The sequence below is a fragment of the Cyclopterus lumpus genome, chromosome 8 (assembly GCF_009769545.1).
Source record: "Cyclopterus lumpus isolate fCycLum1 chromosome 8, fCycLum1.pri, whole genome shotgun sequence".
Classification (NCBI taxonomy): domain Eukaryota; kingdom Metazoa; phylum Chordata; class Actinopteri; order Perciformes; family Cyclopteridae; genus Cyclopterus; species Cyclopterus lumpus.
This window is the reverse complement of record NC_046973.1, coordinates 2,583,253-2,597,981: the sequence shown is the minus strand read 5'-3', so window position 1 is coordinate 2,597,981 and position 14,729 is coordinate 2,583,253. Positions and strand designations below refer to the sequence as shown.

At 47.8% G+C, this 14,729-nt stretch overlaps 1 protein-coding gene across 2 annotated transcripts; it reads left to right on the top strand.

Annotated features, from left to right (window-relative positions):
- Positions 1 to 149: 149 nt before the first annotated feature.
- Positions 150 to 13,877, top strand: elac2 (elaC ribonuclease Z 2). Of its 2 annotated transcripts, XM_034540424.1 has the most exons (25): positions 150 to 222; positions 433 to 659; positions 1,453 to 1,503; positions 1,618 to 1,688; positions 2,371 to 2,435; positions 2,570 to 2,627; positions 2,724 to 2,792; positions 2,889 to 3,011; positions 3,795 to 3,850; positions 4,339 to 4,397; positions 4,889 to 4,961; positions 5,060 to 5,172; positions 5,465 to 5,563; positions 5,643 to 5,781; positions 6,056 to 6,141; positions 9,646 to 9,767; positions 9,936 to 10,035; positions 10,158 to 10,296; positions 10,392 to 10,430; positions 10,803 to 10,912; positions 12,309 to 12,408; positions 12,520 to 12,640; positions 13,000 to 13,078; positions 13,216 to 13,360; positions 13,445 to 13,877. In XM_034540424.1, exons 2-25 carry the CDS (start codon positions 445 to 447, stop codon positions 13,673 to 13,675), a joined length of 2,463 nt encoding a protein of 820 aa, XP_034396315.1. In that variant the 5' UTR covers positions 150 to 222; positions 433 to 444; the 3' UTR covers positions 13,676 to 13,877. The 2 variants fall into 2 exon arrangements, with proteins under 2 accessions (XP_034396315.1, XP_034396314.1); XM_034540423.1 differs by having other exon boundaries at positions 162 to 659.
- The last annotated feature ends 852 nt before the right edge of the window (positions 13,878 to 14,729 follow it).

The following is a 14,729-nucleotide window of genomic DNA, read 5'->3' as shown; positions in this document are numbered from 1 at the left end:
TATGTTATTAGTTTTAACTTGCACCACAGCAGTAAGTTAGTGGAGCTATCCCCGCCTTCTCCCCTTAAAGCGCCGCTGTGATTGGTCCACAGACCTGGTAAATAATGACACACACCAATGAGCGTCAAGAGTCGCCTACGTCATCATTAGATGCCGGAAGCGGTCTCCCATGTGTCACCCAACCTCTAAAATCTCGCTGAATGTGCACCCAGCTCCCTTTAGGTAACTTTTAAAAAGCGTGGACATGTACAAACAAGCGTTAAGTTACTAATCGGGGCTGTTTATTTAAATTATCGTAGCGTATTTATTATGAATACGGTCCGTTTGAAGCTCAGGTCCTTCACACTTCTGTATATTAAAGGCAGAGCTCTCTCTGCTGCTCCTCCGGCTGTCACGAGCTCTTCTTTTCCTCCTCGCCGGACTGTCTTCCAGTTTTTCCGAACAATGGCTACTACTAATGACTGCAACACCCCGGAGACGAGACCGCCGCCGGGCCTGAAGAAGGCCAAGCACAAGGAGCCGCTGCGCCGGGTGAAAACCAAAGAGAACCGGGGCAAGCGAGGCGACGTGCACGGACCGTCCACGGTGTACCTGCAGGTGGTCGGCGCCGGGAGCAGAGACAACGCCGCGTCCCTCTACGTCTTCTCCGAGTACAACAGGTGAGCTGTGCACGTTTATGCTTTTACTTTGAAAAACGGGGGTTTACGTCACATGCACACGTGAGGTACAAGTGGTTAAATTAAAGTGCGGTCCTTTTTTAAGATGAGATGGCACTATTGGTAAAAACAATACAACACTCCATATAAATATATATAAAAAAATATATATGTGTATGTGGTTTTTCTCCACTTTCTTTAAATGTCTCACAAAGAAGGTGATTCATTATTTTATTTCTATATATATATATATATCTCACTCACCTGGCTGCAGTGGTCCATGAGTTAGTCAGATAAGAGGGCAAATTAAAATGATCAAAATATACAGTACTGTGCAATTCCAAAATATATACAATGCCAAAATCACAACAGTGTGGGGTCATGCGATATATAAACGGGTTAATGATCGTCCACGGTGGGTTGCATATAGATATAATATTCCACATCTGAAGTATAGTTAAGAGTGCATGGTTAATAATCTGTAACATGACTATTGGTCGTTACGCAACGTGGAGGTGATGTTGTGTTCAACTGCCGTGAGGATTTAGGAGTCTTGCATCAAATGAGCCTGATGACATCATCTGGTTTATTAAAATAAACTAAGCTGAGCCACAGAAAACGACTTCTCAGCAGCAAGCTTTGAGTCCTTAAGATGCCTTCAGGTGTTCCTCGGTTAAACGACACCCACTATTTTTACATACTGTTATGATTATGCCTAAAGAAAATGCTGTTATCCAACACAAAGTCAAACAGCTGTTTTTTTATTTGTCTGAACTGTCCTCCTCTCCTGCTGCAGGTATCTGTTCAACTGTGGAGAAGGAACCCAGCGGCTCATGCAGGAACACAAGTGAGCTGGTTTGAGGTTTCAAACGCACGTGTTTATTGTTTTTTAGTTTTTAAATCCTCGCCGATGGACAAAGACGGAGAGCATTAACCTCCTCGTGTTGTTCCCCCCCGGCAGACTGAAAGCGGCTCGGTTGGACAACATCTTCCTGACCAGACTGAGCTGGGAGAACGTGGGAGGTTTATCGGGTCGGTGACATCCGTCTGACGAGGGAAATAGAGCTTGAATATTAAAATTAAAAAGCATTTTGCACGGCAACACGCATCCTACAAAAAACAGTCCAGACGGCTTTACGTGAAACGGAAAAACATGGCGGCTAATGAAGCGTCCATTCATACGCACATAAAAAAACAAGCTCAAAACACCACGGAACACGTTAACGTGAAATAAGAAGTTCTAAACTGACAGATTTTGTATTATTTAATGAGAAGTTTTGTAATAGAAAATGAGGATTTTTTTTATTGTTTTCTGAAAGCAATGGGAAACAATGGAAGATCTTTTTGTGCTTTTTGGAACTCGTGCAGCTGAGTTATTGTGTTTTTTTAAAATAAAAAAACAATAAGACGTTTCAATCTAAATAAGTTAAGTGAATAAAATAATCTGAGAAGCCATTTCTAATTGTAACCCAGGCTGAATAGGGGTTTAAGTTTAAATAAACTATCTTCACTGCATAAAACATTCGCAGATTTATATCAGAAAGCAAATGATTTTTAATAGATTCAAAAGTCTAAAAGTAGCTTCGCACACAGGCTTATTTTTAGAATGACTGCAGATGATTTGGATCAATAGATTCAATGAATATCAAAGATTAAAAAAAAAAATATATATATATATTAAATCAATCAAATCAAATAATTTCTTCCTTTGCAGGGATGATATTAACCCTGAAGGACACCGGCGTTCCAGAGTGCGTTCTCTCTGGACCTCCACAGCTGGTGAGGAGCTCAACCTCACTGTAGTTATATATTCATTACTGCATTTACACATTAAATACTGAACGTTAGGTTCTTAATGCAACATCTCCTCTTCATCTCTGACATTTTGAATTGTTTATTTTGTTAAATCAAAGGAGGACTATCTGAACGCCATCAAGTCGTTTTCTGGCCCTCTGGAGGAGATCAAGCTGTGTATGTTAAATGTTCTGAGCCGATTCGTCTTTTACATTTCTGTGTGATGATGATGATGATGATGATGATGATGATGATTGTGTCCCACACTCCCAGCGGTCCGACCGTACACTGCAGAGTCGTACACCGACGAGACGATGACCGTTCATCAGGTGCCGATATTCGGTGAGTCTTTTCTTTCTTTCTTTTTTTTTATTCACTCAAAGTGCTTCTCTTTTTCTTTTTTTTTAGCTCACTCTTTTCTTGTGTTCACTCTCTCAGCTGACTTGAGGCCCGATGGCAGAAAGCCGTCCCCCAAGTCGGCCGGGAGCAGCCCCTCTCGTAGCCCCGCCTCCCCCGGGAGAGACGGCGTCCACGGCAACAGCAGCCGTGGAGACGGACGCAGTGAGTCACCAACTGAAAAGAGAAAATCATCAATCATGTGAATAATCATCTGCTGGTTTGAGGATTTATTCTCAACCATCAAAGTTATTACAATTCATCCCGATTTGAACGTGAGCAACAATCCATCAGAATGAGACGTATCAAAACCACAAATAGCAGTCAGGTGTGAATAAGAGGTCTGAAATGACTTAATATTTACATTAAGGTGTCTGAAATGACTTAATATTGATATTAAGATGTCTGAAATGACTTAATATTTACATTAAGGTGTCTGAAATTACTTAATATGTACATTATGGTGTCTGAAATGACTTAATATTTACATTAAGGTGTCTGAAATTACTTAATATGTACATTAAGGTGTCTGAAATGACTTAATATTTACATTAAGGAGTCTGAAATGACTTAATATTTACATTAAGGTGTCTGAAATTACTTAATATTTACATTAAGGAGTCTGAAATTACTTAATATGTACATTAAGGTGTCTGAAATGACTTAATATTTACATTAAGGAGTCTGAAATGACTTAATATTTACATTAAGGTGTCTGAAATTACTTAATATTTAGATTAAGGAGCCTGAAATGACATAATATTAAATAAGAATTCTAAAATCACTTAATATTAAAAATAAGAATTATACATGTACTTGATATTTGACTGTGGTGTTAGTGCAGGCTGTTGTCCCACAATGCATTGCACAGTGCAAATGAGAGTGTGTAATTGTGTGTTTTCAGTGACAGTGTTGTTGTTGTTGTTTTTTTTTTTTTATGTCCTGCAGATGACAGACGGAGAGCAACTCGAGATAATTCTTTGGTGGTTTCCTTTGTATGCAAAGTGAGAAACTTTAGATGTTTAAACTTTAGATATTTAAACTTTAGATGTTTCACACTTTGTGTCTGACCTTCTTCTTCTTCTTCTTCTCCTTTCTCTTCCTCCTTCTCCTCTTTCTCCTTCCTTCTCCTTCTCCTTCTCCTTCTTCTTCTTCTCCTCTTTCTCTTCCTTCTCGTCCTCTTTCTCCTCCTTCTCTTTGTCCTTCCTTCTCCTCCTTTCTTCTCCTTCTCCTCCTCCTCCTCCTTCTTCTCCTCTTTCTCCTTCCTTCTCCTCCTTCCTTCTCCTCCCTTCTCCTTCTCTTCCTCCTCCTTCTCCTCCATCTCCTTCTCTTCCTCCTTCTCCTTCTCCTTCTCCTTCTCTTCCTCCTTCCTCCTCCTCCTTCTTCTTCTCTTTCTCTTCCTTCTTCTCCTCCTCCTTCTTCTTCTCCTCTTTCTCTTCCTCCTCCTCCTCCTCCTCCTCCTCCTCCTCCTCCTCCTTCTTTATTTTTTCAGCTTCATCCCAAGAAAGGAAACTTCTTGGTGTCTGAAGCGAAGGCGCTCGGTCTGCCCGTGTGAGTGGATCTTTGTGACGCCGTCAGATTTTATTGATTGTAATTATTAACGCAATTCAATGCAGAACCAAGTATAATTTTATGGGATGGAAAACGGTCAAATTTGAAACACTGTTTTTATTATATTGTAGCTCTCTGTATAATAAGAATAATAAATCATATTATAATTTATATTGTTTTTGTTTTAATTATACACCTAATTTCAGTATAAACCATTTATGTAATTGCAACTGATTAATTTTGTATTATTCATTCATCTGTTTACTTCATTTAATTGTTCCATAAAATAGTAACAAAAAAGCATAAAAGCCCATACACAGAATATGATTTAAACCCCTAAAATAATACATGTGTAATGTATAAAGCAGCCGAATCGCATCACATTGGATAAGCTGGACGCAGCATGTGTTCTTACCAGTATTAGACGTTAGTTAGTTGGATTATTATAATAAAGTCTATAATAACTGTAATGAAACCTGTTGTTCCTCCAGAGGCACCGCGGCCATCGGCCCCCTCATCGGAGCTCTGAAGGCCGGGAAGAGTGTGACGTACGAAGGCAGAGAGGTGAAAACCCGCTCCGGCTGATTTTAACCTGCTTATTTTATTCATGTATCATTTCTTAAGACCGCAGCTCCCAAATTAATTTTCTCCCTGTCTCGTAGATCCGGCCGGAGCAGGTCTGCACCCCCACTGACCCAGGACCAGTCTTCATCATCGTGGAGTGTCCGTCGGAGGAGTTCGTCGAAGCGGTTTGCAGCAACCAGCAGCTGAGCAGGTAGAAGCTTTTTGTTTCTTTATTATATTATTATAAAACACGCAAAGGCCTAATTTGGGGTGTGAATGCATAAAACTAATTTAAACAAAGGGGAGATAAACATTCTCCACTGTCTCTCTCTCTCTCTCTCTCTATATATATATATATATATATATATATATATATATATATATATATATATATATATATATATATATATATATATATATATATATTTTATTATTTATTGAAATTTTAAAAGGGCTCGTTTCTTTATGTGTAATATTAAAGTGTAGCGCGTCGTCTCTTCTAGATACCAGACGGGGGCGACGGAGGACTTGGCTGCGCTGGTGGTCCACTTGACCCCCGAGTCCGTTCTGTCAACGGACCAATACAAGCGCTGGATGGAGAGGTTCGGACCCGCCCACTCATGAAAACCCAGACCCCTGAGAGGCTCTGGCTTTTAAAAAAGTGTGTGTGTGTGTGTGCAGGTTTCCGTCCACAACAGAACACCTGATCCTGAATGAACAAGTCCGAACGTTCCACAACGTCCGAAGTCACAAGATTCAGGCCCAGCTGAACGTGATCCACCCGGACATCTTTCCACAACTCAAGTCCTACCAATCAACGGTATTGATCGGAGGCATTTCCTTTAAATATTATAATATATACAGTATATACTAATAAGGATATTTAATAGAGTCAGAGAATTATACACAAATAGTAAAATCTCTCTGGGAAATACTAAAAAGTAAAATTTTAACTTTTACATTAATTGTAAAATGATCCAGAAAGTTAGTCGAAAAATAAATAAGCTTATCGGTAACGGGGATTGTTTATCACACACACACACACACACACACACACACACTACTCTCAGAATCAGCCCCTCTTTATTCCCCAGGAGGCTCCGGCGGCGCTGCTCGTCCCCACCGTCAGAGCCGAGTGTCTGCTCAAGTTCCAGCTCAGACCCGTCATGGAGTGGCAACGGTGAGTCTGTCTTTCAACCCCCCCTCACCCCCCTCCCCCCCATCCCCCCTTCCTCCTCCCCCCAATTTAGCCGACGTCACTCTGCAGCTCCGAGCCGCCGACCTCGTCACAGAAAACAATCTGGAACGCTCCGCTGCACTCGGCCGCTTTCTTCTTCTTCTTGTTTACCTCGTCTTGCAAGTGTCGAGTTTCAGTCGAGGCGCATCGGAGGTCAGCGGCGAGGAAGAACGTCCGTGTCCGTGCTCATGTCCGTGTCCGTGCTCATGTCCGTGCTCATGTCCGTGCTCATGTCCGTGCTCATGTCCGTGTCCGTGTCCGTGCTCGTGTCCGTGTCCGTGCTCGTGTCCGTGTCCGTGTCCGTGTCCGTGTTCATGTCCGTGCTCATGTCTGTGTTCATGTCCGTGTCCGTGTTCATGTCCGTGCTCATGTCCGTGTCCGTGCTCATGTCCGTTCTCATGTCCGTGCTCATGTCCGTTCTCATGTCCGTGCTCGTGTCCGTGCTCGTGTCCGTCCTCGTGCTCGTGTCCGTGCTCGTGTCCGTCCTCGTGCTCGTGCCCGTGCTCGTGTCCGTGCTCGTGTCCGTCCTCGTGCTCGTGCTCGTGTCCGTCCTCGTGCTCGTGCTCGTGTCCGTCCTCGTGCTCGTGCTCGTGTCCGTGTCCGTGCTCATGTCCGTGTCCGTGTCCGTGTCCGTGCTCGTGTCCGTGTCCGTGCTCGTGTCCGTGCTCGTGTCCGTGTCCGTGCTCGTGTCCGTGTCCGTGTCCGTGTCCGTGCTCGTGTCCGTGTCCGTGCTCGTGTCCGTGCTCGTGTCCGTGTCCGTGTCCGTGCTCGTGTCCGTGTCCGTGCTCGTGTCCGTGCTCGTGTCCGTGCTCGTGTCCGTGCTCATGTCCGTGTCCGTGTCCGTGTCCGTGCTCGTGTCCGTGTCCGTGCTCGTGTCCGTGTCCGTGCTCGTGTCTCGTGTTCCGTGCTCGTGTCCGTGTCCGTGTCCGTGTCCGTGTTCATGTCCGTGCTCTGTCTGTGTTTCATGTCCGTGTCCGTGTTCATGTCCGTGCTCATGTCCGTGTCCGTGCTCATGTCCGTTCTCATGTCCGTGCTCGTGTCCGTGCTCGTGTCCGTCCTCGTGCTCGTGTCCGTGCTCGTGTCGTCCTCGTGCTCGTGCCCGTGCTCGTGTCCGTGCTCGTGTCCCGTCCTCGTGCTCGTGCTCGTGTCCGTCCTCGTGCTCGTGCTCGTGTCCGTCCTCGTGCTCGTGCTCGTGTCCGTGTCCGTGCTCATGTCCGTGTCCGTGTCCGTGTCCGTGCTCGTGTCCGTGTCCGTGCTCGTGTCCGTGCTCGTGTCCGTGTCCGTGCTCGTGTCCGTGTCCGTGCCCGTGTCCGTGCTCGTGTCCGTGTCCGTGCTCGTGTCCGTGCTCGTGTCCGTGTCCGTGTCCGTGCTCGTGTCCGTGTCCGTGCTCGTGTCCGTGCTCGTGTCCGTGCTCGTGTCCGTGTCCGTGCTCATGTCCGTGTCCGTGTCCGTGTCCGTGCTCGTGTCGTCCGTGTCCGTGCTCGTGTCCGTGCTCGTGTCCGTGTCCGTGCTCATGTCCGTGTCCGTGTCCGTGTCCGTGCTCGTGTCCGTGTCCGTGCTCGTGTCCGTGCTCGTGTCCGTGTCCGTGTCCGTGCTCGTGTCCGTGTCCGTGCTCGTGTCCGTGCTCGTGTACGTGCTCGTGTCCGTGCTCTTGTCCGTGCTCGTGTCCGTGCTCGTGTCCGTGCTCTTGTCCGTGCTCGTGTCCGTGCTCGTGTCGTGTCCGTGCCTGTCCGTGTCCAGTGCTCGTGTCCGTGCTCGTGATCCGTTGTCCGTGCTCGTGTCCGTGTCCGTGCTCGTGTCCGTGCTCATGTCCGGTCCGTGCTCACTGTCCGTGTACCGTGCTCGTGTCCGTGCTCGTGTCCGTGCTCTTGTCCGTGCTCGTGTCCGTGCTCGTGTCCGTGCTCGTGTCCGTGCTCTTGTCCGTGCTCGTGTCCGTGCTCGTGTCCGTGCTCGTGTCCGTGTCCATGCTCATGTCCGTGCTCGTGTCCGTGTCCGTGCTCATGTCCGTGTCCGTGTCCTTGTCCGTGTCCGTGCTCGTGTCCGTGCTCGATGTCCGTGTCCGTGCTCAGTCCGTGCTCGTGTCCGTGCTCGTGTCCGTGCTCGTGTTCCCGTGCTCGTGTCCGTGCTCGTGTCCGTGCGCTTGTCCGTGCTCGTGTCCGTGCTCTTGTCCGTCCTCGTGCTCGTGTCCGTGCTCGTGCTCGTGTCCGTCCTCGTGCTCGTGTCCGTGTCCGTGTCCGTGCTCGTGTCCGTGCTCGTGTCCGTGCTCGTGTCCGTGTCCGTGCTCATGTCCGTGACCGTGTCCGTGCTCTTGTCCGTGTCCGTGCTCTTGTTCCGTGCTCTTGTCCGTGCTCATGTCCGTGGTCCGTGCTCGTGTCCGTGCTCGTGTCCGTGCTCGTGTCCGTGCTCGTGTCCGTGCTCGTGTCCGTGCTCTTGTCCGTGCTCGTGTCCGTGCTCTTGTCCGTGTCCGTGCTCGTGTCCGTCCTCGTGCTCGTGTCCGTGTCCGTGCCCGTGCTCGTGTCCGTCCTCGTGCTCGTGTCCGTGCTCGTGTCCGTGCTCGTGTCCGTGTCCGTGCTCGTGTCCGTGCTCGTGTCCGTGCTCGTGTCCGTGTCCGTGCTCATGTCCGTGTCCGTGTCCGTGTCCGTGCTCTTGTCCGTGTCCGTGCTCTTGTCCGTGCTCTTGTCCGTGCTCGTGCTCGTGTCCGTGCTCGTGTCCGTGCTCATGTCCGTGTCCGTGCTCGTGTCCGTGCTCGTGTCCGTGCTCGTGTCCGTGCTCGTGTCCGTGCTCGTGTCCGTGCTCGTGTCCGTGCTCGTGTCCGTGCTCGTGTCCGTGCTCGTGTCCGTGTCCGTGCTCGTGTCCGTGTCCGTGCTCGTGTCCGTGCTCTTGTCCGTGTCCGTGTCCGTGCTCGTGTCCGTGCTCGTGTCCGTGCTCGTGTCCGTTCTCATGTCCGTGTCCGTGCTCGTGTCCGTGCTCGTGTCCGTGCTCATGTCCGTGTCCGTGTCCGTGCTCGTGTCCGTGCTCGTGTCCGTGCTCGTGTCCGTGCTCGTGCTCGTGTCCGTGCTCGTGTCCGTGCTCGTGTCCGTGTCCGTGCTCGTGTCCGTCCTCGTGCTCGTGTCCGTGCTCGTGTCCGTCCTCGTGCTCGTGTCCGTGCTCGTGTCCGTCCTCGTGCTCGTGCCCGTGTCCGTGCTCATGTCCGTGTCCGTGCTCATGTCCGTGTCCGTGCTCATGTCCGTGCTCATGTCCGTGCTCATGTCCGTTCTCATGTCCGTGCTCGTGTCCGTGCTCGTGTCCGTCCTCGTGCTCGTGTCCGTGCTCGTGTCCGTGCTCGTGTCCGTCCTCGTGCTCGTGCCCGTGTCCGTGTCCGTGCTCGTGCTCGTGCCCGTGTCCGTGTCCGTGCTCGCGTCCACGGTCGTGCCCGTCATCCTGACTCTGGCTCTTCTCCCTCGTTAGGGAGGCCGTCCCCTCCTGCAACACGGAGGAGTTCGTGAAGGAGGCTTCAGAGGTCCCAAACTTTCTGGAAGAAGTGGACAAGTGCAGGAAGATTTGCTCCGCTGACGGCGCAGAGCTTCCTGGTTGAGTTTTCTCCTCTTTAACCCCCCCACCCCCCTCCCCTGAGGGATGTTTACACCACAACAAAGTGTTTCTTACTTTTAAGTGGATGCTCCTTCGTCGGCGTGAAGGAAAAAGAGCTCGAGCGATGCGTCATTGTGATTTTAAATCTGCTTTGTGTTTGTTTGTAGGGAAACCAGGAGAGAAGCACCCGGAGGTGGTCTTCTTGGGGACCGGATCCGCTCTGCCGATGAAGATCAGGAACGTCAGCGGCACGTTGGTGAACATCAGGTATGGATCTAAACCGGGGAATGGAGATGGAGGCCGTCTACACGGAAGGAGACATTTCTTCTCTCTCTCTCTTGTGCATGCATTAATTTAGCTTGTTTGTTTGTTTTGTTGTCTGCATGCAGCCCGAGTCAGTCGCTGCTGCTGGACTGTGGCGAGGGAACCTTCGGCCAGCTCTGCAGACACTACGGCGACGCCGTGGACGACGCCCTGTCCAAGATCTCCACCGTCTTCATCTCGCACATGCACGCCGACCACCACACGGTAGGAGGCCGACGCGTCGTGCGGCCATCTTGTTTTAATGCGGGTAAACGTACTGATCTTCTTCTTGTTCTTCTTCTTCTTCTTCTTCTTCTTAGGGGCTGCTGATGTTGCTCTATCAGAGGGAACGAGCACTGGTAAGATTACGTCAATCCTAAAAGTTTCCTTTGGGTGTGCCGGCGTATTGGGGCCATTGTAGGTCATTGTAATAATAATGAAATAGGAGGGGGTTAATATTTATAGACTTCACCGTTGAGCCCGCTGATTGCAAAATATATTAATTATAGTGGTATTTATGTTAATGCAGTAATTAAAACGGCAGGCGGCATTACAATGGATTTACCTAATTAATTGTCTTCTCTCTCAATAATAACTCGATAATCTTTAATGTGTTTTATTTCTCGTACATTTTGATTTTAATGACTCTTAACGCCGTCCAATCTTTTGGTCATTTAATGTTTTGAAAGTTGCTAATAATTATATAATAATTTTTATTGTTTGTCTCCTAGACAACGTTGGGAAAGGCGTTCAGCCCCGTCTACCTGGTGGCGCCGGTCCAGATCATGACGTGGCTCAACCAGTATCACGACTACTGCGAGGAGATCCTGGACCACATCAAGTATGTGAACACATGAAGCATAGACTTCTATACAACCAGAGGAGTCGCCCCCTGGTGGTCAGGAGAGAGAATGCAGCTTTAACACATGAAGCATAGACTTCTATACAACCAGAGGAGTCGCCCCCTGGTGGTCAGGAGAGAGAATGCAGCTTTAACACATGAAGCATAGACTTCTATACAACCAGAGGAGTCGCCCCCTGGTGGTCAGTAGAGAGAATGCAGCTTTAACACATGAAGCATAGACTTCTATACAACCAGAGGAGTCGCCCCCTGCTGGTCAGGAGAGAGAATGCAGCTTTAACACATGAAGCATAGACTTCTATACGACCAGAGGAGTCGCCCCCTGGTGGTCAGTAGAGAGAATGCAGCTTTAACACATGAAGCATAGACTTCTATACAACCAGAGGAGTCGCCCCCTGGTGGTCAGGAGAGAGAATGCAGCTTTAACACATGAAGCATAGACTTCTATACAACCAGAGGAGTCGCCCCCTGGTGGTCAGGAGAGAGAATGCAGCTTTAACACATGAAGCATAGACTTCTATACAACCAGAGGAGTCGCCCCCTGGTGGTCAAGAGAGAGAACGCAGCTTTAACACATGAAGCATAGACTTCTATACAACCAGAGGAGTCGCCCCCTGGTGGTCAGTAGAGAGAATGCAGCTTTAACACATGAAGCATAGACTTCTATACAACCAGAGGAGTCGCCCCCTGCTGGTCAGGAGAGAGAATGCAGCTTTAACACATGAAGCATAGACTTCTATACGACCAGAGGAGTCGCCCCCTGGTGGTCAGTAGAGAGAATGCAGCTTTAACACATGAAGCATAGACTTCTATACAACCAGAGGAGTCGCCCCCTGGTGGTCAGGAGAGAGAATGCAGCTTTAACACATGAAGCATAGACTTCTATACAACCAGAGGAGTCGCCCCCTGGTGGTCAGGAGAGAGAATGCAGCTTTAACACATGAAGCATAGACTTCTATACAACCAGAGGAGTCGCCCCCTGGTGGTCAGGAGAGAGAATGCAGCTTTAACACATGAAGCATAGACTTCTATACAGCCAGAGGAGTCGCCCCCTGGTGGTCAGGAGAGAGAATGCAGCTTTAACACATGAAGCATAGACTTCTATACAACCAGAGGAGTCACTCCCTGGTGGTTAGGAGAGAGAATGCAGCTTTAACACATGAAGCATAGACTTCTATACAACCAGAGGAGTCGCCCCCTGGTGGTCAGGAGAGAGAATGCAGCTTTGAGTCACTTCCTTTGGCGCCTTCGTTCCCGTTGGCATAATGAAAGGCGTGTTGAGGCAGAGATTAACCCTTTTTTAATTAAACCGACCAACGTGGCTGTAGATCTTTACTGTTGAGGGCTCGACGTCTTTAATATATAATTTTTTCAGCTTCATCCCGAACAAAGTTCTGGTCGGCGGCGGCGAGATGCCGAAGCAGAGGACGCAGTCGTTCATCCAAGCGCTGCTGAAGGAGAACGACTTGGAGAAGGTTTGTAAACGTTCCATTCATTTTCGTTGTTATTGAACTTTCTTTGTAAAATGCATTCATTATTTCTCGTGCGTGTGCGTGTGTGTGTGTGTGTGTGTCTCTGTCTCACAGTTCCAGACGTGCACCGTGCGTCACTGTAAGAACGCCTACGCCTGCAGCTTCTCCCACCGGTCCGGCTGGAAGCTGGCCTTCTCCGGCGACACCATGCCCTGCGACGCCTTCGTGCACGCCGGTCAGTTCCACGCGGAGCCTTTCAATAATCCAGAGCTCCATATGAGGTCATCCAACGGCCTTTTGAATAATTCATCCGGCGTTCCTTAATGCTTCTAAAAGGTTCCTGCGGGATCCCCCTTCATTGACTCTCCTTTTAAATTGCTCGACTGGATTCGGTCCAAGCAAAGCCCCCCCCCCCCCCCCCCCCCCCCTTCCTTTATTAGAGATGGCATTGTGGCTCTTCGGACAGAACGGGGCGTGCCGATTCTTGATTACGCCGCCTGATTGATTGATTGATTGAGGGAAGAGGCCGTTAGTGCTTCTCAGTGATTCAGGGCTCTCGTTAAACTTTTCTTGTTGTTGTTTTTTTTGCTGCAGGAAAGAATGCAACGCTCCTGATCCACGAGGCCACGCTGGAGGACGGGCTGGAGGAGGAAGCTGTGGAGAAAAGACACAGGTGAATGAGCCGAGTGACTTGAATATCTCTACTTTCCACAGATATCGATCTCTTTTTTTTTTTTTTTTTTTTTTTGTGCCAGAGTGAGAGTCTGCCTTCACGCCAAACATCTTTGATGCTTTTCCTTCCCCCGACAGCACGACCTCGCAGGCCATCGGCATCGGCATGAGGATGAACGCCGACTTCATCGTGCTGAACCACTTCAGCCAGCGCTACGCCAAGATCCCGCTCTTCAGCGGGGACTTCGACGACCGGGTCGGGATATCGTTCGACCACATGAGGGTAAGTCAAGTGACCGCCCCCCCCCACCCCCCCGCCCCCTCCTCCCACCCGGCAGTCCACCGATTTCCTCCATTTCCCTCTCAGATTTGCTTCGGGGACTTCAAGACCCTCCCCCGGCTCATCCCCGCGCTCAAAACCCTTTTCGCCGAGGAGATCGGCGAGATGGAGGGAAGGCGGGAGAAGAGGGAGCTGAGGCAGCCGAGAGGAAGCGCCTTCGAGGGGCCGGCGGCGGCCGCCGTGAGCCGCGGTGCTAAAAGACACCAGCAGGAGGCGGCGACGCGCAGCGACGAGACCAAGAGGCTGAAAAGCAGCTGAGGCGGAAACAGACTTTTGAGTTATTTTATTTCCATGAGTTGCTGTTTTTTTTATTTACTTTTTTTTTTTTTTTTTGGCCTCATGTGGTTCTCGTTGAAGAAATATAAATGTATATTTCCTGCATTGCGGTGTACGAAGCTGAGTTATGAACGTAGTTTTTGTTTTTCATTCGACAGAATAAAGAGATTCCACAGTTTGCTAAGATATTGGTAAAATACTTATTTTTGTTGCTACGGTGATAGACTGTTTTATCTGTGGCTGCCAAAATATCAGATCTCCACAAAAGACAACAATATAATATATACAAATGAATATATATTGTATTAATCACACTTGTTTATAGAAGTAGAGAGATACTTTGACCACAAATGTACATTTTATAAATGATTTAAGAGGCCCTGGATTATATACATGATATTATTATGTACATTTTTTTTTAATATTTATATTTAAATATAATTTGTCATCAACACAGACTTAAACATAAACTGGCGGTCCTCTTTCTTTCCATAATGTGTCAGGTAAAATGAATAAATAAAATAATTAAATTTAACGTATTTTTAATTTTATTTTTATTATTTGTTGAGGTTAATTTGCAGCCCCCAGCCCCCATTTGTTTTCAAAAGTCAAAACTGAAAAATAAAATAATTAGATAAAAAATGGTTTCAGTACAAAAACAAAGCTTGACGCTCCGGAAATCTTCAAATAAATGTTTTGATTATTTTTTTTTAATTCACGATGTTTGCATTCGTACAAGTATTCATGAATAATTGTGTACCTCTCGGCTCATTTGCTAACTAGTTTTCTAGAAACTATCTTAATAGCTTCATGTACAAATTATACTTTTTTTACCATAAAGATCAGCTTCACATTTATGTTTGTAATCCTATTTGTGTGTTTATGTTCAACCAAGATCATTATTAATGAATCTCCCTATTCATTTCTAAGTTAAAGGATTGATTGTTTAGTCTCTAAAATGTCATAAATATCTTTTATACCCCAAAATGATTCAGTAATATGTTTTAAAAGCATAGAAAAGTAGGGAATTTCCATA

Coding starts and splice junctions, on each gene's coding strand:
- elac2 (XM_034540423.1), top strand. CDS start 310: ATGAATACGGTCCGTTTGAAGCTCAGGTCCTTCACACTTCTGTATATT. Junction 5,173..5,464: donor AGCAACCAGCAGCTGAGCAG/GTAGAAGCTTTT, acceptor CGTCTCTTCTAG/ATACCAGACGGGGGCGACGG. Junction 6,142..9,645: donor CCCGTCATGGAGTGGCAACG/GTGAGTCTGTCT, acceptor CTCCCTCGTTAG/GGAGGCCGTCCCCTCCTGCA.